The sequence below is a fragment of the Dendrobates tinctorius genome, unplaced genomic scaffold (genome assembly GCF_039654945.1).
Source record: "Dendrobates tinctorius isolate UK_male_01 unplaced genomic scaffold, ASM3965494v1 ptg000026l, whole genome shotgun sequence".
NCBI lineage: Eukaryota > Metazoa > Chordata > Amphibia > Anura > Dendrobatidae > Dendrobates > Dendrobates tinctorius.
Window position 1 is genome coordinate 11,563,552 of NW_027361694.1, and position 23,928 is coordinate 11,587,479.

A 23,928-nucleotide genomic window follows, 5' to 3' on the forward strand; every position below is an offset into this window, starting at 1 on the left:
CAAAAAAGTACATGTGCACTTAGCCTTAGGGTACCGTTACACTTAGCGATGCACCAGCGATCCCGACAACGATATGGATCGCTGGTGCATCGCTAAGTGGTCGCTAGTGAGCTGCCACAAAGGCAGATCTCACCAGCGACATAGCAGCGGTCGGGGGTCCCTACTTACCTGTCAGATGCGGCGATCCTGGCGTCCTCCCGCCCGCCTCCACGCCTTGCTCGTCGGCGCAGCAGGAAGTGGCCGACGAAGAATGGTCCAGGGAGTTCTCGCGTGACCAACGATGAGCAGCGGGGGAGCTGGTCGGAGGTAAGTATCACATGCAGCGATATCGCTAGCAATATCGCTGCAACGTCACAAAATCGGTGACTTTACAGCGGTATTGCTAGCGATATCGCAGTGTGTAACGGGGGCTTTACACACATTTATTCCTGAAGTGTTTTTAATCCACTGTTATCAGTTTCACATAATTGCATGCTGTTATCTGATAGTAGCATATAACCAACGCCTATCTAAATTTACAGGACTCCCCTTTACATTTGGAATATTTACTGATTTTGCAGATGTTTAATGTGTTTTATTTTTTTATATCTGAAAATTGAAACAAAAAGTATGATTGGATGCACCAAACCTATTGCCATAATTGTTGAGAAGAAATAATTTTCATTTCTACGGAACATTGAAACTTGTTTGGAAAGACAATACAATCCCTTCTTGACCATGACATTTATTTGTGTTTGTACCTTTGTATTTTCTTTTTTTGCAGCTAACATATCTGTGTGAGTTCTTGTTTTTTTGTGAAAAGAGAGAGTTTTAAATTAAAGTTTTCATTGTACCATATAATGTACTGGGAACGGGAGCAAGAACTATACGTCCAGTAAAATGGTGACTAAACCCCCTCAATTTCCACAATTTTGAGTTTTGCTTTTACGGTGTTCATTAGGCGACAAAAAATGACTTGTAACATCCACTGTACCAAATTTATATGTTTTTTTTTTTCATTTTACTGTTTTTCTAAAATTCTTCACCAATGTTTACAAACTGACCTGTATCTACTAGAGATATTCCAGGACATAAAGTGTCATAGCCCTATAGTTCTGTGTAAAAGTTTTACGCAGGTGTGGAAAAAATGCTGCTAACTAGGACTGCTTTCATAAATGTTAATAGTTTATTTTTATCATTTAACAAAATTCACAGTGAATAAACAAAATAGAAATCAAATCAATATTTGTTTGTAACCATTTTTTTCATTCAGGTTTCATTTTATCATTTTTCTGGGTACACTTGCATATGTTTTTTCAAAGAACTCAGCAGGGAGATTGTTCCAAGCATCTTGAAAAATTAAACACAGATCTTTTGTGGATGTAGGCTCACTCAAATCCTTCTGTCTCTGCATATAATTCCAGATAGAAGTGAACGCAGGCAGATCCTTCATGTAATGTAATCAAGGAGGCATCTTATTGGTTCCACATTATTTTGCAAAATGAAAAAACTGCTCCAAACATACAGCCAATGTTATGAACTATCTTTATTGTAAAGAAAAGCAAAGTCCCTGAAATTATTATATGGCCACCACAGAGTCCAAATGAGATTACACAAAGAGACAGAATTATTTGCATAAGCCTACATCTACAGAAGAGCTGTAGTTAGTTCTCCAATATGTTTGGCATAATCTCCCTGCTGAGTTTCTTGAAAAACTGTGTGCAAGTCTACCTTGAGAAATTGATGCTGTTTGGAAGACAAAAACTGGTCACACAAAACTTTGATTTAGATTTTTATTTGCTATATTCACTTTGTATTTTGATCATTTATAAAAATAAACTATTAAGATTTCTATTTTTGAAAACAATCTCTGTTTGCAACATTTTTGCTCATTAGTTTAAAACTTTTGTGCAGTAATGTATGTTTTTTCCCTGTTTTTCTGCAACAAGTATTTTATATCCAGTAAGTAGAATAGATCTCAGTCTTTTGTTAACCTTTCTGGTTCCCTTCAACCAGTACTGTGATCTAAGTGCTTTTATAGAAATGGGTCTAGGGGGGAACATTTCTCTTTTTGGAGAATGCCAAGCTGGCATAAAGACTTCCAAGTCAAGCAATGCACCTCTGGAACTTTAATATGTAAATGACCTCTTCAGTACCAATCTTAAAAATCAATATCAACCCTTTAACAAGCCTTGCCACATGACTAAGGATAAGAACTCAAGCCAAACACTCAGTTTACATATACAGGTGCATCTCACAAAATTAATTATCATCAAAAAGTTAATTTATTTAAGTTGTTCAATACAAAAAGTGAAACTGGTATTGTATACAGTCATTACAAACAGAGTGATCTATTTCAAGTGTTTATTTCTGTTAATGTTGATGATTATGGCTTACAGCCAATGAAAACCCAAAAGTCATTATCTCAGAAAATTAGAATACTTTTATAACACCAGTTTGAAAAAATGATTTTAAAATCCAAAATATTGGCCTACTGAAATGTATATTCAGTAAATGCACTCAATACTTGGTCATGGCTTCAATTACAGCATGGATGCGGCATGGCATGGAGGCAATCAGCCTGTGGCACTGCTGAGGTGTTATGGAATCCCAGGTTGCTTTGATAACAGCATTCAGCTTGTCTGCATTGTTAGGTCTGGTGTCTCTCATCTTCCTCTTGACAATATCCCATAGATTCTCTGTGGGGTTAAGGTCAGGCGAGTTTGCTGGCCAATCAAGCACAGTGATACGGTTGTTCTTAAACCAGGAATTGGTACTTTTGGCAGTGTGGACAGTTGCAAAGTCCTGCTGGAGAATTAAATTTCCATCTCCAAAAAGCTTGTTGGTAGAGGGAAGCATGAAGTGCTCTAAAATTTCCTGGTCGATGGCTGCGCTGACTTTGGTCTTGATAAAACAAACACAGTGGACCTACACCAGCAGATGAGATGGCTCCCCAAACCATCTCTGATTGTGGAAACTTCACACTAGACCTCAAGCAGCTTGGATTGTCTGTCTCTCCACTCTTCCTCCAGATTCTGGGACCTTGATTTCCAAGTTCTAATGTGAAGTATCCACAAACAATGAAGGTTTCGGGAGCCATGTCGTAGAGCACCAAGCCGACGTAAGAAGAATTATAGGCTTTGCAATATTTTCATGGGAATTTGAATATGCAAATAGCTTTTTTAGAACCTAAGAGTGTTATGAATGAGTCACCGGAGGAGGAGAAAACAAAAATACAAGCTAAATCCAGAAAACCGGAGAGGTTGGTAGCTATCGGATTGCAGACCCCTGATCCTATACACCACAACTAACAGTAGCCGTGGGGGGTTCCTACGGTGCCCTAGACCCCTCGTCACAGCCGGAGAACTACATAAGCCTAAAGAAGGAAAAGTGAAATCTAAACTGCCCCAGAGCAGACCCCAAAGCAATAGACAGCCCCCAATATGTATTGGCGGTGAAAAACAGATGAAAACACAAACACAGACAGAAAGACAGGCTGAGCAAACGATGGGGCCCAACTAACTAGATAGGACAGGACAGAAAAGATGCTGGCTGCAATCCGCAAAAAACCCTACCAAAAATGTCCCAACCGTCTGATAGGGAAAAAGGCCCTGAAGTCGCTAGACTTCAAAATCACTATATCAGCACTCAGGTATATTCTGAAAACAGAGCAAAAAGATCAACTGATCAGAGACAAAAATGGAATTCAGCCAGTCCCAGCCAGGACTGGCTGAATACAAACACTAAGGAAACCAGACAAAATCTCATGGAATAATAGCAGGGCAAAAACTTAGCTTTTAGTAGACAGGAACTAAGCTGGAAGCAAGAGCTCAGAGCAGAAAGGATCACCAGCAGCCCTGCAGGGCGTCGGCTGCCTTATATCCACTCAGAAACTCCAGATGTCCAATCACACTCCGCCTGTTCCGATGACAGGTTCTTCCCATCCCAGTCAATTTCACTACCTCTCTTCACCAGCAGAGGGAGTTTATCAGACATCAAAGGTGAAGGGGAGAATGAACTCACAACATAAGAGGATTTGAACTCTACTGCCACCTATTAGAGATGGCAATTGTAAAAATCAATATCGACCCTTTTAACGATCCTTGCCACATGGCTTGGGATAAGACAGGATGTTGAGAAGGCTGAACTTTTAAATTCCTATTTTGCATCTGTTTTCTCTCAGAAAGGAAATGTAACATCAACTGTTCTTCACTGTCCTATTAAGGGAATAGAAGAATCCAGGATATCTATAAACAGAAAGATAGTGAGGAAACACTTAGCTAACCTAAATGAATTCAAGTCTCCAGGTCCAGATGAATTACACCCCAGAGTACTGAAGGAGATAGCAGAAGAAATTTATGAACCCCTCTCCATAATCTTTGAAAATTCTTGGAGAACAGGAGAAGTGCCCGAAGACTGGAGAAGAGCAAATGTTGTTCCTATCTTCAAAAAGGGGAAGAAGGTGGACCCAGGCAACTATAGGCCGGTGAGTCTGACTTCTATACCAGGAAAGATCTTTGAACAAATTATTAAACAACATGTATGTCAATACCTGGATAAGAATGAAGTGATTAAACAGAGCCAGCATGGGTTTGTAACTAATAAGTCATGTCAGACTAACTTAATTTCCTTCTATGACGGTATCACTGATTGGGTGGATCAAGGAAATGCTGTAGATATAGTTTATCTTGACTTCAGCAAAGCATTTGACAAAGTCTCTCATACAATCCTTATCGAAAAAATGACTAAGTATGGAATGGACAAGGCAACTGTTAGGTGGATTCATAACTGGCTTATTGATCGGACCCAAAGAGTGGTCGTAAATGGCTGCACATCCAGTTGGAAGAATGTCTCAAGTGGGGTACCACAGGGCTCTGTCCTGGGCCCTGTATTGTTCAACATCTTTATCAACGATTTAGATGAAGGAATTGAGGGTAAACTGATTAAATTTGCTGATGACACAAAGCTAGGAGGGATAGCTAATACTAGAGAAGAGAGAGAAAGGATTCAAAAAGATTTAAATAAACTGGAGAAGTGGGCAGCAACTAACAGAATGGTTTTTAACAGGGAAAAATGCAAAGTACTACATCTGGGCAATAAAAATGAAAAAAGCATATATAGAATGGGAGGAATAGGGCTAAGTGACAGCACATGTGAAAAAGACTTGGGTATACTAATAGATCACAGACTGAATATGAGTCAACAGTGTGATGCAGCAGCAAAAAAGGCAAATGCAATTCTAGGATGTATTAACAGAAGCATACAGTCTAGATCACGTGAAGTCATTATTTCCCTCTACTCCTCTTTGGTCAGACCTCATCTGGAATATTGTGTCCAGTTTTGGGCACCACATTTTAAAAAAGACATCAACAAACTGGAGCAAGTTCAGAAAAGAGCGACCAGAATGGTGACCGGTCTGCAAACCCTGTCTTATGAGGAAAGGTTGCAGGAATTGGGAATGTTTAGTTGCAAAAGAGAAGACTGAGAGGAGACTTAATAGCTGTCTACAAATATCTAAAGGGCTGTCACATTGTAGAAGGATCAACTTTATTCTCATTTGCACAAGGAAAGACTAGAAGCAATGGGATGAAATTGAATGGGAGGAGACACAGATTAGATATTAGAAAAAACTTTTTGACAGTTAGAGTGATCAATGAGTGGAACAGGCTGACACGAGAAGTGGTAAGTTCTCCTTCAATGGAAGTCTTCAAACAGAGGCTGGACAGACATCTGACTGGGATGATTTAGCGAATCCTGCTTTGAGCAGGGGGTTGGACCAGATGGCCCAGGAGGTTCCTTCCAACTCTACGATTCTATGATTCTATTATAAGTCAGTCAGATCTCCTGTTTTGCACTGATGAGAGGGCAAACACCCCCCAAAAAAAGTTTTACAAATGAAATGTTTGGTTTGACTTCTTATGCCAAGTCATGAGGCAAGGCTTGTTAACGACATAGACTGCTACATCCAATAGGTGACGCCAGAGTTTCAAGTCTGGTATCTCTCTGAAGAGACATTTGTGCATTGGTAAAAATGAAAATGCATGGTTTAAAAATGTCTTCTCAAATAAAAAAACATATATATAGCAGCTGTGCTTTCTGCTCTTAGTTCTACAGATCGGATTGCCTCAATATTAGTTTCATTTGAGGTTATAAGCATGGTTAGTAGTTTGCCCTCTTGTCTAGACCATTTTCCACCAAAATGTCTAGGTCAATTGTGCAGCCAGAGGTTAAGGAAAAAAATGTATTACTGAAAAGTATAGTCCCATTTAATCTAAACTTACTATGAAATATGGATATCTTACTGGCCTCTGTTTGATCCTTTAAGTCTGTGGTGGTCATGTCTGGCTAATGTTTTGGTAGCAGCAGGTAGCCTGAACAAGCTCTTCTAGGTTCCTTCTTTATGTAGAGTAGCAGTAATTCACACACAGATGGAAGACCTTATGAACCTTCACAAAGGTCATGATCCATCTGAGATCTAAGACACTGCTATTTGTGTGAAGTGATGGTGCTACAATTCCTAAATGTAGAAATTAGTGACACTATAAATGCATATTGCATTACAGACACATCATTCTTAGGAGATGATCTATAAGCCACTCAATGTACAGTGGGGAAAAAAAGTATTTAGTCAGTCAGCAATAGTGCAAGTTCCACCACTTAAAAAGATGAGAGGCGTCTGTAATTTACATCATAGGTAGACCTCAACTATGGGAGACAAACTGAGAAAAAAAAATCCAGAAAATCACATTGTCTGTTTTTTTTCATTTTATTTGCATATTATGGTGGAAAATAAGTATTTGGTCAGAAACAAGCAATCAAGATTTCTGGCTCTCACAGACCTGTAACTTCTTTAAGAGTCTCCTCTTTCCTCCACTCATTACCTGTAGTAATGGCACCTGTTTAAACTTGTTATCAGTATAAAAAGACACCTGTGCACACCCTCAAACAGTCTGACTCCAAACTCCACTATGGTGAAGACCAAAGAGCTGTCAAAGGACACCAGAAACAAAATTGTAGCCCTGCACCAGGCTGGGAAGACTGAATCTGCAATAGCCAACCAGCTAGGAGTGAAGAAATCAACTGTGGGAGCAATAATTAGAAAATGGAAGACATACAAGACCACTGATAATCTCCCTCGATCTGGTGCTCCACGCAAAATCCCACCCCGTGGGGTCAGAATGATCACAAGAACGGTGAGCAAAAATCCCAGAACCACGCGGGGGGACCTAGTGAATGAACTGCAGAGAGCTGGGACCAATGTAACAAGGCCTACCATAAGTAACACACTACGCCACCATGGACTCAGATCCTGCAGTGCCAGACGTGTCCCACTGCATAAGCCTGTACATGTCCGGGCCCGTCTGAAGTTTGCTAGAGAGCATTTGGATGATCCAGAGGAGTTTTGGGAGAATGTCCTATGGTCTGATGAAACCAAACTGGAACTGTTTGGTAGAAACACAACTTGTCGTGTTTGGAGGAAAAAGAATACTGAGTTGCATCCATCAAACACCATACCTACTGTAAAGCATGGTGGTGGAAACATCATGCTTTGGGGCTGTTTCTCTGCAAAGGGGCCAGGACGACTGATCCGGGTACATGAAAGAATGAATGGGGCCATGTATCGTGAGATTTTGAGTGCAAACCTCCTTCCATCAGCAAGGGCATTGAAGATGAAACGTGGCTGGGTCTTTCAACATGACAATGATCCAAAGCACACCGCCAGGGCAACGAAGGAGTGGCTTCGTAAGAAGCATTTCAAGGTCCTGGAGTGGCCTAGCCAGTCTCCAGATCTCAACCCTATAGAAAACCTTTGGAGGGAGTTGAAAGTCCGTGTTGCCAAGCGAAAAGCCAAAAACATCACTGCTCTAGAGGAGATCTGCATGGAGGAATGGGCCAACATACCAACAACAGTGTGTGGCAACCTTGTGAAGACTTACAGAAAACGTTTGACCTCTGTCATTGCCAACAAAGGATATATCACAAAGTATTTAGATGAAATTTTGTTTCTGACCAAATACTTATTTTCCACCATAATATGCAAATAAAATGAAAAAAAAACAGACAATGTGATTTTCTGGATTTTTTTTTTCTCAGTTTGTCTCCCATAGTTGAGGTCTACCTATGATGTAAATTACAGACGCCTCTCATCTTTTTAAGTGGTGGAACTTGCACTATTACTGACTGACTAAATACTTTTTTTCCCCACTGTATATTACACTGCTTTGCTCTTAAATTCAAGACCCACTCATAAATACTTGGTTAATGGTATTTGATCTACACAGTTTCAGTAGTGTAAACTTATCTGCTTCTTTTAGCCCAAGGTTTGGAATAAATTATAAATTCTTCGCATATTTTGATTTAAAACCATTTGGCAGTCAGGTGAGTGATGAAGATGCCGGTCATCGGTCATTCGTAGTGAAGAGCGAGTATACTCGTTGCTCGGGTCTCCCCGAGCATGCTCGAGTGTCCTCCGAGTATTTTGACGTGCTCGGAGATTGTTTTTGTCGCCTCAGCTGTATGATTTGCGACTGCTAGACAGCTTGAATACATGTGTGGAATGGCTGTTTGCTTGGGAATTCCCATATGTATTCAGCCTGTCTACAAGTTGCAAATCATGCAGCTGAGACGACGAAATCTAAATCTCCGAGCACGCCAAAACACTCGGAAATCACCCGAGCATGCTCAGGAAACCCGAGCAACAATGCTACTCGCTCATCACTAGTCATTCACTATCATCTCCCTTGTAACCCGAGAATGGTTTGTAAAGGAAAGCCTGAGTAGTCTTACCATTTTTTGTGTAATAAAATGGCTGTACTCCAGGGGTGATGGGCTGTATTTCTGTTTTTCAATTTCTGATATGTTACTGTTAAATTAAAAATAATATTCGTTAAAACTCTAACAATGTTATAAACCAACTACTATTTTTGCAATAGTCCCTTTCATGTGAACTAACTGCCATACATAAACACTATAGATACCTTGCTTTTCCAAATCCTGTTGGCATCTGAGCTGCTTTCCTGGTCGCATGATGCCTGGCGAAGAATCCCCTGACTTACTGTGATGTCATGTCAAAATTTCCCTGAGTTCCTACCTCTGGAAACTGTCAATTGGGTATGGCTCTAATCAGCAGAATGCTCTCCCTGCAGACCAGTGACAGAATCCATATTGTTAAAGCTGTTATACTACTTTAACCCGCCTCCTGACATTTTTGTGAGGAGGGGTGGTACATGCTTTTAATCGCTCCAAGAAAAGTTCTCATTCTGGCTTATGTTCCTTTTATTTCTGATATTGGGGGAAAAATAGGAAATTCAGGTCTTTTTTTTTCTTTTTCTTTTTTTTTTTGCAACCACAAAGGACCTTGGAAACCCATTTAAAAATATTAATACATCCTTTGTATTGCTGGTTTACTTATAACAGTTTGGTATGTTAGCTCCTATTATAGGGAAAATTCCACCTCTTGCCGCCTGCAAAGCTCCTTATTCCTCCCTACACCCAACCATCATATAATTGCTGGGTCCAGAGGAGCAAGCTCAGACACTGCTTCCAATGCTGCTTACACAACAGAGTGCGTATTTAGAGCTGTGCATACATTGGTTTAGAAGGCAAATAATAATAATAAATGGTAAAGTACTACTACTAGTAGTTTACTCTGCATTGACGTTATAGAATGCAAGTACAGAGGAAATGGCGGACCACCCAGATGGTTAGAGTTGATCGGCTGTCCAAAAGTGGTTAATGCCAAAGTCGATAATTGGCTCCCAGAAATAAAAACTACTGCATACCCCATACTGTGGTTCCCAGAATTAACTTCTAAAATGAAAATACTACATACTGCTTTTAGCATCTTGGCAGCTTGTAATTGAAGCCAATGACTTTTATACCATGATTCAGTTAGTGCAGTGTTCCCCAACTCTGGTCCTCAAGAGCCTCATGGGTCATGTTTTCAGGATTTCCTTAGTATTGCCCAGTTGATACTTGCGTCAGCTGGATGCCAAGAATCCCATCACCTGTGTAATACTAAGGAAATCCTGAAAACATGATCTGTTGGGGAGGCTCTTGAGGACCCCTAAGTTGGGGAACACTGAGTTAGTGTATAACAACTGGAGGTTGTGGTATTGAACATTTAGGCCACATTGCACTTTCCATTTCCTATAATCCCACTTACTTTTAATACATGTTTGATGTTTTCCAGGTGTAACTCACAATATTCCTTTACTTCGGGAAGTTATCACTCACCCTCGTTTCATTAAAGGAGATATCACTACTAAATTTCTCCCTGAAGTTTATCCCGATGGATTTAAAGGTTTGTTTTTTACATTGCAGATATCTTAATGATTGACTTACAATCTTGATTTTGCCTTTCCTTTAGATCTTTTAAATTCTGTTGTGGTGCATTACAATTTACATGTGATAAGTGGATCATCTACAGTTTAATATTACCTGCTATAGGAGAATTGACTCTTAATTTAATAGAAAAAATATTCTTATTTTAGTTCTCTTGAAAATGAAACCTGTGTTGTGATTTGTAGTAATGGGCTATGAATGCAGTTTTCTTTTTATGTAGTTTTTAGCAATTTCCACCATGTACCATATGTTCCAGGTAGCTGTCCTGGTTGATGTAGTTTTAGGCCTGTATTGTGGTTTTGTTTTGTTTTTGTTTTTACTAGGTGAAGAAAAATTCTTTGCTTTAAGAGACTATTTTTATTCATAGGTATATCAAAGCCATTTAATCACAGCTACTACAATCAATTAAAAAATATTAAATATTTATAGAAGAAGAATTTGATTTTTATTGATTCTACATGTAATCTTTATATATAGTCTGCATTTTTCTATCTAAAGCCACATCATTTACAGTAACTAATTTTTGCGATTTTAAGGGACCCGTCACACATAGCGACTCACCAGCGATCCCGACAACGATATCAATGTGTCAGGATCGCTGGTGAGTCGCTACATGATCGCTGGTGAGCTGTCAAACAGACAGCTTCACCAGCGATCAGGACCAGCGACGCCGAGCATGCGACGTCGCTGTGTACTTTAGTTACCAGCGTGCTGATGCAGGGAGCTGGTAACTAAGGTACACATCGGGTTTCTAAGGGACGTGCGTCACTTAGAAACCCGATGTGTAACCTTAGTTACCAGCTCCCTGCATCAGCGCGCTGGTAACTAAGGTACACAGAGGGTTTCTAAGCACAGCGCCGTGATTAGAAACCCTGCGTTTACCTTAGTTACCAGCTGATCGCTGGTCTCCCGCCTGTCACATGCAGCGATGCTTGCTGGCCAGCGGGAGATCAGCGACAAAAAAAATGTCCAGGGCTTTCCAACAGCGATCAGCGAGACCGGCAGGGGGGCCGGTCGCTGATTGCTGTCACACACAGCGATCTCGCTGGTGAGATCGCTGTTAAGGTACTGTCACACTTAGCGATGCACCAGCGATCCTGACCAGCAATATGACGTGGTCCGGATCGCTGGTGCATTGCTAAGTGGTCGCTAGTGAGCTGCCACACAGGCAGATCTCACCAGCGACATCGCAGGGGTCGGGGGTCGCTACTTACCTGTCAGACGAGGCGATCCTGACGTCCTCCCGCCCGCGTCCACGCGTCGCTCGTCGGCGCCACAGGAAGCCCAGCAGGAAGCGGACGACGAGAAACGGTCCAGGCCGTTCTCGCACGATCAGCGATAACCAGCGGGGGAGCCGATCGGAGGTAAGTATCAGACATAGCGATATCGCTAGCAATATCGCTGCTACGTCACAAAACCAGTGACGTTACAGCGATATTGCTAGCGATATCGCTTAGTGTGACAGGCCCTTACCATCACAAAACTTGTGACTCAGCAGCTATGTGTGACGGGGGCCCTAAGTGTAGACTTCTTTGTGCTGTGTTGATAATGTAATCAATAGATAAGCCCTAAGTAGGACATGCTGGTTATATGATGTATATGATGACTGCTTAGGAGGGTCCCGTCCACATAGCGACTCACCAGCGATCCCGACAACGATATCAACTTGTCAGGATCGCTGGTGTGTCGCTACATGATCGCTGGTGAGCTGCCAAACAGGCGGCTTCACCAGCGATCAGCACCCGCGACGATGAGCGCGCGCGTCGCTGTGTACCTTAGATACCAACGCACTGGTGCAGGGAGCTGGTAACCAAGGTAAACAGCGGGTTTCTAAGCGCCATGCGGCTCTTAGAAACCCGCTGTTTACCTTGGTTACCAGCTCCCTGCATCAGCACGCTGGTAACTAAGGTACACAGAGGGTTTCTAAGCGCCACGCGACGCTTAGAAACCCGCTGTTTACCTTGGTTACCAGCTCCAGTGTCGCTGATCGCTGGTCTCCCGCCTGCCACACGCAGCGATGCGTGCTGGCGAGCGGGATACCAACGGTCCAAAAAAATGTCCAGGGCTTTCCACAACAATCAGCGATACCCGGCAGGGGGGCCGGTCGTTTATAGGTGTCACACACAGCGATCTCACTGGTGAGATCGCTGTTGTGTCACAAAACTTGTGACTCAGCAGCGATCTCGCTAGCGAGATCGCTGTGTGTGACGGGGGCTTTACTCTGCCCTAGTGCTAGTGACTGGACATACTGTATCTCCGATACAAGAATAGTGAGAGATAAGTTGCTGGATAAGTGGAAAGGAGCCAGTATTTAGGATGCAGCTCCACAAGCTCAGCAAAAGGTACTGGCATCCATCTTGAGTATATGTCATACACCTGGTAGTATTTATAAGCATGTACTATGTGTTGAATGTTTCTTGAGATAAGGGTTGATAGTGATTACTTATCCTTACTTGTTAATAGCAGATTGGTGGGGCTTTGATCCCTAGAGCACCCTCCTAACCCCAACAAATCGGCTATTTTTAGCACCTGCAGGTTTAAGCCGTGCATAGAGCTAGAACACCCTTCTCGAGTTCTGCAATTCAACTCGTATTGAAGTTAATAGAAGCTGAGCAGCAGTACCTGACAACCAGCACTACATGGTGTATGGAGCTGTGCTGTCTCAGCTGTGTACACTGTTTACACCCAGCTGCTGACACTACAAACACAAGTATCAACCCCCCACCAGTTTCGGTATTGATTACCTACTCTTTAGCCCCTTTAACAATCAGAAAGGGCAGTATACCCTTTGTGACAATTAATTTGTTCTGAAACGCCAACAAATACATAGGTCACAGAAGTTTTAGAATTGCTAAAAAAAAATAATGACCCACGCATAGGGCTGTTCTGTCAGCTCATTTCAGAATATGTAAATTGTCCATTACTGTCAAACTTCTAATCCACTGTATCAATGTATTATAAAGCAATGGTTAATTGGAACAATTGCATGTGTGATGTATTATCACATGCAGTACTCTCTTTAATGTTATTTAAATACCGATAAAAAAATCTTGAAAGGGGAAAAAAAACATCTTGTCCTCTTGCTTTGAAGTTATCATGTGGCATTTTTTGCATAAAGTAAGCTATTGATTTTAGTGAGCTTTCCTAATATTAATTTCAAGGGACATTGGAGGAACCAGAGGTCATTGATTTCTGCATTCCTTTCCTGACCTCCTTCTGTGTGTAGAACCTACCACAACCACAGGGCCTGTTCTTGGTTTATGTGCACTGTACAAGGTGCCATTGAGGCGCCAAAGCATTAAGTAAAAGCAGCAGCTTTCTTGTTTGATTTTTGTGCTGAACTATATACAGTGGGTACAGAAAGTATTCAGACCTCTTTAAATTTTTCACTCTGTTTCATTGCAGCCAGTTGGTAAATTCGAAAAAGTTCATTTTTTTTCTAATTTAATGTACACGGTGTCCCCCATCTTGACTGGAAAAAGACATTTTTGCAAATTTATTAAAAAAAAAAAACTGAAATATCACATGGTCATAAGTATTCAGAACCTTTGCTCAGTATTGAGTACTTGCACCCTTTTGAGCTAGTATAGCCATGAATCATCTTGGGAATGATGCAACAAGTTTTTCACACCTGGATTTGGGGATCCTCTGACATTGTTCCTTGCAGATCCTCTCCTGTTCCGTCAGGCTGGATGGTGAACGTTGGTGGACAGTCATTTTCAGGTCTCTCCAGAGATGCTCAATTGGGTTTAGGTCAGGGCTCTGGCTGGGCCAGTCAAGAATGGTCACAGAATTGTTCTGGAGCCACTACTTTGTTATTTTAGCTGTGTGCTTAGGGTCATTGTCTTGTTGGAAGGTGAACCTTCCACCAAGTCTGAGGTCCAGAGCACTCTGGAAGAGGTTTTCATTCAGGATATCTCTGTACTTGGCCACATTCATGCTTCCTTAAATTGTAACCAGTCCTGTCCCTGCAGCTGAAAAACACCCCTGGTTTTCTTTCTTTTTTGGTGATAATTCTATCTTCATCTCATCAGACCAGAGAATATTATTTCTCATAGTCTGGGAGTCCTTCTTGTGTTTTTTAGCAAACTCTATGCAGGCTTTCATATGTCTTGCAATGAGGAGAGGCTTCCGTTGGGCCACTCTGCTATAAAGGCCCAACTGGTGGAGGGCTGCAGTGATAGTTGATTTTGTGCAACTTTCTCCCATCTCCCTACTGCATCTGTAGAGCTCAACCACAGTGATCTCGGGGTTCTTCTTTACCTCTCTCACCAAGGCTCTTCTCCCATAATTGCTCAGTTTGCCTGGATGGCCAGGTCTACGAAGACTTCTGGTGGTCCCAAATGTCTTCCATTTAAGGCCTGTTTCACACTTCAGTTTTTTTCCATCAGTCAAGATCCGCCGTTTTCGTAAAAAAACGGATCCGCCATTTTGTTTGGCGGATACGTTTTTTTCCCCATTGACTTGCATTACTGGCGGATCTTGACGGATGGCCATCCGTCGGATCCGTTTTTTTGCGGATCCGCCAATTTTTTTGCGTCCGCCGGCATGCCCGGACGGAGCTTGTAACATTTTTTGGGCTGAAGGATCCGCATTTCTGTACTGCGCATGCCCGGAGGAATGATCTCAGCCGGAAATTTAACCCTGAAATCATTTCTGGCGGACGGTAAAAAAAATCTCTCTCTCTCTCTCTCTCTCTCGCCAACGGATCCGTCAAAAAACCGGACCGCTGCCTTCCGTTCACTTCAGTTAACAACGGATCCGCTTTCCGCCATTTTGGTGGATTTTAACTGACGAGAAAAAACTGAAGTGTGAAACAGGCTTAAGGATTATGGAGGCCACTGTGCTCTTAGGAACCCTTGAGTACTGGAGAAATTCTTTTGTAACCTTGGCCAGATCTGTACCTTGCCACAATTCTGTCTGAGTTCCTTGGCCAGTTCCTTTTACCTCATGATTCTCATTTCATCTGACATGCACTGTGAGCTGTGAGGTCTTGTATAGACAGGTGTGCCTTTACAAATCAAGTCCTGTCAGTTTAATTAAACATAGCTGGACTCCAGTGAAGGAGTACAACCATCTTAAGGAGGATCACATGGAAATGGACAGCATGTGACTTAAATGAGTGTCTGAGCAAAGGGTCTGAATACTTATGACCATGTGATATTTCAGTTTTTCTTTTTTAATAAATTTGCAAAAATTTCTACATTTTTTTTTTTTTTTTTTTGCAGTCAAGATGGAGTGCAGTGTACATTAACCCCTTTACCCTAAAGGGTGGTTTGCACGTTAATGACCGAGCCAATTTTTACAATTCTGACCACTGTCCCTATATGAGGTAATAACTCTGGAATGCTTCCATGGATCCCAGTGATTCTGACGTTTTCTCGTGACCTATTGAACTTCATGTTAGTGGTAAAATTTAATTCATATAACTTGGGTTTATTTGTGAAAAAAAAATGGAAATTTGGCAAAAATTTAGAAAAAATTTTCAATTTTCCAACTTTTTCCAAATTTTTATGCCCTTATATCACAGAGATATGGCACACAAAAAACTTAATAAATAACATTTCCCACATGTTTACTTTACATCAGCACAATTGGGGAACTAAAATGTTTTTGTTAGGAAGTTATAAGGGTTAAAAGTTGACCAGCGATTTCTCATTTTTACAACACCATTTTATTTTTAGAGACCATATCACATTTGAAGTCACTTTGAGGGGTCTATTTGATAGAAAATACCCAAAAGTGACATCATTCTAAAAACTGCACCCCTCAAGGTGCTTAAAACCACATTGAAGAAGTTTATTAACCCTTCAGGAGCTTCTCAGGAATTTTTTGAATGTTTAAAAAAAAATGAACATTTAACTTCTTTTCACAAAAAAATTACTTCAGGTACAATTCTTTGTATTTTTCCAAGTGTAACAGGATAAATTGGACTGCAAAAGTTATTGTGCAATTTGTCCCGAGTACACTGATACTGATATGTGGGGGAAACCAGTGTTTCGGCGCATGGCAGAGCTCAGAAGGGAAGGAGCGCCGTTTGACTTTTTCAATGCAAAATTGGCTGGAATTCATATCGCACACCATGTCACATTTGGAGAGCCCCTGATATGCCTAAATAGTGGAAACCCCTCACAAGTGACCCCATTTTGGAAACTAGACCTCTCAAGGAACTTATCTAGATCTGTGGTGAAAACCTTGAACTCCCAAGGGCTTCACAGAAGTTTATAACGTACAGCCGTACTATTACATATTTTTTCCACAAAAATGACCTTTTCACCCCCAATTTTTATTTTCCCAAGAGTAACAGGACCCCAAAAGTTATTGTGCAATTTGTCCTGAGTACGCTGGTACCCCATATGTGGGGTAAACGACTATTTGGGCACATGGCAGAGCTGGGAAGGGAAACAGCGCAATTTGACTTTTTTGGCTGGAATTGAGATAGGACGCCATGTCGCGTTTGGAAACCCCTGATGTGCCAAAACAGTGGAAACCCCCCCTCAAATGACACCATTTTTTAAACTAGACCCCATAAGGAACTTATCTAGATGTGTGGTGAGAACTTTGAACCCCCAAAGGCTTCACAGAAGTTTTTAACGTACAGTCATGGCCAAAAGTTTTGAGAATGACACAAATACTATATTTTCACATGATCTGCTGGCCTCTGGTTTTTATGTATGTTTGTCAGATGTTTTTATCACATACAGAAATATAATTGCAATCATATTATGAGTAGCAAAAGGTTATATTGACAGTTAGAATGAGTTAATGCAGCAAGTCAATATTTGCAGTGTTGACCCTTCTTCTTCAGGACCTCAGCAATTCTCCCTGGCATGCTCTCAATCAACTTCTGGATCAAATCCTGACTGATAGCAGTCCATTCTTGCAAAATCAATGCTTTTATTTTGTCTGAATTTGAAGGTTTTTGTTTGTCCACCCGTCTCTTGATGATTAACCACAAGTTCTCAATGGGATTAAGATCTGGGCAGTTTCCAGGCCATGGTCCCAAAATCTCAATGTTTTGTTCCCTGAGCCATTTAGTTATCACCTTTGCTTTATGGCAAGGTGCTCCATCATGTTAAAAAAGGCATTGTTGATCGCCAAACTGCTCTTGGACGGTTGGGAGAAGTTGCTCTTGGAGGACATTCTGGTACCATTCTTTATTCATGGCTGTGTTTTTAGGCAAGACTGAGAGAGAGCCCATTCCCTTGGCTGAGAAGCCACCCCACACATGAATGGTTTCAGGATGCTTGACAGTTGGCATGAGACAAGGCTGGTGGTAGCGCTCACCTGGTCTTCTCCGAATAAGCCGTTTTCCAGATGTCCCAAACAATCGAAAAGGGGATTCATCAGAGAAAATGACTTTACCCCAGTCCTCAGCAGTCCACTCCCTGTACCTCTTGCAGAATATCAGTCTGTCCATGAAGTTTTTCCTGGAGAGAAGTGGCTTCTTTGCTGCCCTCCTTGAGACCAGGCCATGCTCCAAGAGTCTCCGCCTCACAGCGCGTGCAGATGACTCACACCTGCCTGCTGCCACTCCTGAGCAAGCTCTGCACTGCTGGTAGCCCGATCCCGCAGCTGAAACACTTTTAAGAGATGGTCCTGGCGCTTGCTGGTCTTTCTTGGGCGCCCTGGAGCCTTTTTGGCAACAAGGGAACCTCTCTCCTTGAAGTTCTTGATGATGTGATAGATTGTTGACTGAGGTGCAATCTTTCTAGCTGCGATACTCTTCCCTGTAGGCCATTTTTGTGCAGTGCAATGATGACTGCACGTGTTTCTTTAGAGATAACCATGGTTAACAGAAGAGAAACAATGATGCCAAGCACCAGCCTCCTTTTAAAGTGTCCAGTGGTGTCAGTCTTACTTAATCATGACAGATTGATCTCCAGCCCTGTCCTCATCAACACCCACACCTGTGTTAATGGAGCAATCACTGAAACGATGTTAGCTGGTCCTTTTAAGGCAGGGCTGCAATGATGTTGAAATGTGTTTTGGGGGATAAAGTTCATTTTCTAGGCAAATATTGACTTTGCAAGTAATTGCTGTTAAGCTGATTACTCTTTATAACATTCTGGAGTATATGCAAATTGCCATTAGAAAAAATGAAGCCGTAGACTTTGTAAAAATTAATATTTGTGTCATTCTCAAAACTTTTGGCCATGACTGTACAGCCGTACAATTAAAAAATCATATTTTTTCCACAAACATGATCTTTTAGTACCCAATTTTTTTTTTATTTTACCAAGGGTAACAGGAGAAATTGGACCCCAAAAGTTGTTGTCCAGTTTGTCCTGCAGACTTTGATGGAATGGTCTGCGGGTGTCATGTTGCCTTTGGAGAGCCCGTGATGTGCTTAAACTGTGGAAACCCCCCACAAGTGACCCCATTTTGGAAACTAGACCCCCCCAAGGAACTTATCTAGATGTGTGATGAGCACTTTGAACCCCCAAGTGCTTCACAGAAGTTTATTACGTAGAGCCATAAAAATAAAAAATCATATTTTGTTCCACAAAAATGATATTTTTCTCCCCAATTTTTTTTCTTCCCAAGGGTAACAGGAGAAATTAGACCCCAAAATTTGTTGTGCAATTTGTCCTGAGTAGGCTGATACCCCATATGTGGGGTTAAACCACTGGGCGCATGGCAGAGCTTGGAAGGGAAAGAGCACCGTTTGACTTTTTCAACGCAGAATTGGCTGGAATTGAGATCAGACGCCATGTTGCGTTTGGAGAGCCCCTGATGTGCCTGAACAGTGGAAACCCCCCAATTCTAACTTCAACACTAACCCCAACACACCCCTAACCCTAATCTCAGCCCTAACCCGGATCCGCAGCAGTTTCTGCTACGTTGTACAGTATCTTTATATTCAATGGCAAATGAAAAACGCAGTGCACATGCTGTAGATTCTTCCACGCGGATTTGTTGCGGTTTTAAATCCCCAGCATGTCACTTCTTTGTGTGGAATCCACAGCGGTTTGACACCTGTTCCATTATCAGGTGTCAAAACGCAGGGGGGAAATCCGCAGGCTAATCCGCACTAAATCCGCAGGTAAAGCGCAGGTCATTTGACCTGCTGATTTAGCCAAATCTGCGAGGAAAAATCTGCAGCAGATCCCGCTCGTGTGCACACAGTCTTACCCTAGCCCTAATCCTAGCCCTAAGCCTAATGGGAAAATGGAAATATTATTTTTTTTAATTTTATTATTTTTCCCTAACTAAGGGGGCGATAAAGGGGGGTTTGATTTACTATTTATGGCAATTTTTTATGTTTGGCAGTTGTCACGCGCTAAAAGACGCTTTTTATTGTAAAAGTTTTTGCATCACCACATTTTGAGAGCTATGATTTCTCCATATTTTGACCCACTGAGTCATGTGAGGGCTTATTTTTTGCGGGATGAGTTGACGTTTTTATTGGTACCATTTTCGGGCACGTGACATTTTTTTAATCGCTTTTTATTCCGATTTTTGGGACGCAGAATGAACAAAAAACAGCATTTCATGAATTTTGGAGAGTGCGTTTACACTGTTCTGCATGTGGTAAAATTGATAAAGCGGTTTTATCCTTCGGGTCGGTACGATTACAGCGATACCTCATTTATGTCGTTTTTTTTATGTGTTGGCACTTTTATGCAATGAAAACAATTTTATATAAAAAATTATTTTTGCATCGCTTTATTCTGCGAGCTATAATTTTTTTTTTTTTTTTTTCGCTGATGACGCTGTATGGTGGCTCATTTTTTGCGGGACAAGATTACTTTTTCAGCGGTATCATGTTTATTTATATTTGTCTTTTTGATCGCTCATTATTGAACTTTTTGTTCAGCGGTATGATGATAAAGCATTGTTTGTTGCTTAGTTTTTTTGGAGGGGTTAACTAGTGGGACAGTTTTATAGGGCAGGTCGTTATGGACACGGCGATACTAAATATGTGTACTTTTATTGTTTTTTTTATTTACAAAAAAATAATTTATTGGGGATTTTTTTTTTTTAGTATTTATTTTGGGATTTTTTTATAAATTATTTTTACACTTGTTTTTTTTTTTTTTTCTTTTTACTTTATTATATTGTCCCGGGGGTGACATCACTATAAAGTGTCAGGTTGCTGATCTGACAGTTTAGACAGCACTCTGTCAGATCAGCAAACTGACAGGCGCTGCAGCAGGTTTCCTCGTGCACTGTGGAAGCCGCCTCTCTGCAGTCCCCCGAGGCCCCCGCGGCCATATTGGATCCGGGGGCCTGCGGTGAGGAGACCCTCGGAGCGACGCAGCACATCGCGCTGCTCCGGGGGTCGCAGGGAAGCACGGAGGGAGCCCCCTCCCTGTGCGCTTCTCTCCTATGCCCCCGGTACACTGCGATCATGTTTGATTGCAGTGTGCCAGGGGTTAATGTGCCGGGGACCACCCTTGACACATAGTGCCGGGTGTCAGCTGTGATAATCAGCTGACACCCGGCCGCTGATCGCTATGACGTACTATCCCGTCCTTGGGAATTAAGTCCCAGGGCACATGGACGGGATAGTATGTCCAATGGCAGAAAGAGGTTAATGAGAAAAAAATGAACTTTTTTTAATTTACCAAATGGCTTCAATGAAAAATATAAAGGGGTCTAAATACTTTCCGTACCCACTGTATGGTGTCTTTACTATATATTTAACTATTTTACAAGTCTGAAAAAGACCCAGTAGCCAGTATAAAAATTCTAAGATTTCTATTTTTTTTGTTTTTAATGAAGACCATCAAATATGTATATAAAAAAATATTTAGAAAATTAGTTTAATGCTAAAACCTGATGTAAGTAATAAGTCATTTTCTAATGACACATTTTCTTTAAAGGGGTTGACTGGAACTAAACTGCAGATGATCTTCCTGTAGGATAAGTCATCAACATTATATTGTTTGAGTCTGACACCCAAAACCTCCACTGATCATCTGAAATCTTCTTTGGCGTTTGCTGGACATCAGCAATATATATAGCAGAACACAACTGTCCCATACATAGTATAGTGTACAACGCAGTACTCTGCTGTGGCCACTATTAATGTTTTGTATCTGTGGTTTTCCGCTACATTCATAGTGTATATTTGGCCTTTGCTGTAGCCGATATTAGCTAATTAGTGGGGATGCCAGGTGTAGGACCTATAGATGGGTCATCAGTAATTTAGTCCAAGACAACCCCTCTAACGTGGAATGTCTGCAGTTTTATCAAGGGCTCCACCTACAGTGAAGGAAATAATAATTTGATCCCTTGCTGATTTTGTAAGTTTGGCTACTGACAAAGACATGAACAGTCTATAATTTTAAGGGTAGGACAGAGGCATGATGGACGGATGGTAGGCAGCTGATACAGGGGGACACACCATACCTATGGGACACATTACAGGTATGAGGAGCTATTTATAAAAGTCGATTATTTTAGCGTTACTAGGGGTCAGAAACAGAAAAGCCACCTTCACAGAATGCAGCCTTCGTGCTGCTGAAGGTGGCTCTTTAACTTAAAAACGTCCAGGGGGGGTGACAGGTTCCCTTTAAGGTCTGTAGACTGGCTAGGCCGCTCCATGATGTTAATGTGCTTCTTTTTGAGCCACTCCTTTGTTGCCTGGGCTGTATGTTTTGGGTCATTGTCTTCCTGGAAGAACCAGCCACGACTCATTTTTAATGTCCTGGCGGAGGGAAAGAGGTTGTCACTCAGAATTTTACTGTACAATGCTCCATCCGTTCTCCCATTGATTCAGTGAAGTAGTTCTGTGCCCTTAGCAGAGAAATACACCCAAAACATAATGTTTCTACCTCCATGCTTGACATTGTGGACAGTGTTCTTTTGGTCACAGGCAGCATTTCTCTTACTCCAAACACGGCGAGTTGAGTTTCTGCCAAAGAGCTCAATTTTTGTCTCATCTGACCACAGTACCATCTCACAATCACTCACAGAATCAACCAGGTGTGCATTGGCAAACTTCAGATGGGACTGCACATGTGTCTTCTTGAGCAGGGGGACCTTGCAGGCACTGCAGAATTTTAAACCTTTATGGCGTAATGTGTTACCAATGGTTTTCTTGGTGACTGTGGTCCCAGCTGCCTTGAGATCATTAACAAGTTCCCCTCATGTAGTTTTAGACTGATCTCTCACCTTGCTCATGGTAAAGGATACCCCATGAGATGAGATTTTGCATGGTGCCCCAGATTGATGTTGATTGAGAGTCATTTTGTATTTCTTCCATTTTCTTACTGTTGCATCAACAGTTGTCTCCTCACCCAGCGTCTTACTTATGGTTTTGTTGCCCATTACAGCTTTGTGCATGCAGGTCTATGATCTTGTCCCTGACATCCTGATAAAGCTCTTTGGTCTTGCCCATGTTGTAGAGGTTAGAGTCTGATTGAGTCTGTGGACAGGAGTCTTTTATAAAGGTCACTGTGTAAGACAGCTGTCTTTAATGCAGTTAATGAGTTGATTAGGAGCGTCTAACTGGTCTGTAGGAGCAAGAACTCTTAATGGTGGGTAGGGGATCAAATACATATCACTGCATAATGCAAATAAATTTATATAATTTATACAATGTGATTTCCTGGATTTTATTTTTGATATTTTTTCTCTCAATGTTAAAATTACAATTAACCTACCCTTACAATTATGGACACTTCATGACTTTGTCAGTGGGCAAACTTAAAAATTAGAAAGGGTTCAAATACTTATTTCCTTCAATGTATGCAGCCATTTCATGTGGCTCTTGTTTATTAGATCAACCAATCCAACCTACCACAAAAAGAAAAAAAACCAATATGCCCTAATAGGGTATTTGAAAGAAGGGGTGTGGTGACTGCAACTACACATTTTTTAATTTGGAAATTGATACAATGAACAAAGAAAAAGACGCATATCAAATCCAGAGAAATGTTTTGTTCTTTGTATGAAATGTGTGAAATGTTATGTTTACTCCTTCTTAAAGTTCTCTGATGTCTTTTTATTTTGTAATCCTTGAGTTTTCTCCATAACAGGACACAGTTTGACATCTCAAGAAAGGAATGACCTCCTTGTTACAACAGCTTCACTATATGTTGCGTCACAGACCAGGTCACATCACTTTCTAAATAACACAAGGTTGGTTTTCAAACATTCGAGAATGCAAAATATAAAAATGTGAAAATGTCATCGTTCCACTAAGGCTAGTTAAGCACTAGCGTTAGGAGGCGCAGGGCCGCTGCTAAGCTCCGCCCCCGGCCGCGCCTCCTCCGTTCAGCTCCTCCTATGGGCGTGTGATACTGCATGCGACCAGTGTACCCTATATTTAGCGTTGGGTACGCTGGCCGTGCGCTGGTATGGTTTTGCCAGCACATGCGCCTTTTTTACGCTGCGCCGAGCGCACAAAAGTGCAACATGGTGCATTTGGCGCATGTCAGCGCAGCTCAAAAAGGGCGCATGCAGCGGCAAAACCATACCAGCGCACAGCCAGCGTACCCAACGCTAAATATAGGGTACGCTGGTCGCATGCAGCGTCATGCGCCCATAGGAGAAGCTGACCGGAGGAGGCGCAGCCGGGGGCAGAGCATATCGGCGGCCCTGCGCTGCGCCTCCTAACGCTAGTGTGAAACTAGCCTAAGATGAATTATATAA

General features: G+C 41.7%; 1 protein-coding gene across 2 annotated transcripts in view; it reads left to right on the forward strand.

Moving 5' to 3' along the window:
• The window catches only part of PCCA (propionyl-CoA carboxylase subunit alpha), an 805,290-nt gene that overhangs the window by 487,457 nt on the left and 293,905 nt on the right, over nucleotides 1-23,928 (forward strand). For both annotated transcript variants that reach the window (XM_073569504.1, XM_073569503.1), the window contains exons 17-18: nucleotides 10,172-10,282; nucleotides 23,313-23,415. In XM_073569504.1, coding sequence (XP_073425605.1) covers nucleotides 10,172-10,282; nucleotides 23,313-23,415 — 214 coding nt within the window. The remainder of the gene's footprint in view (nucleotides 1-10,171; nucleotides 10,283-23,312; nucleotides 23,416-23,928) is intronic.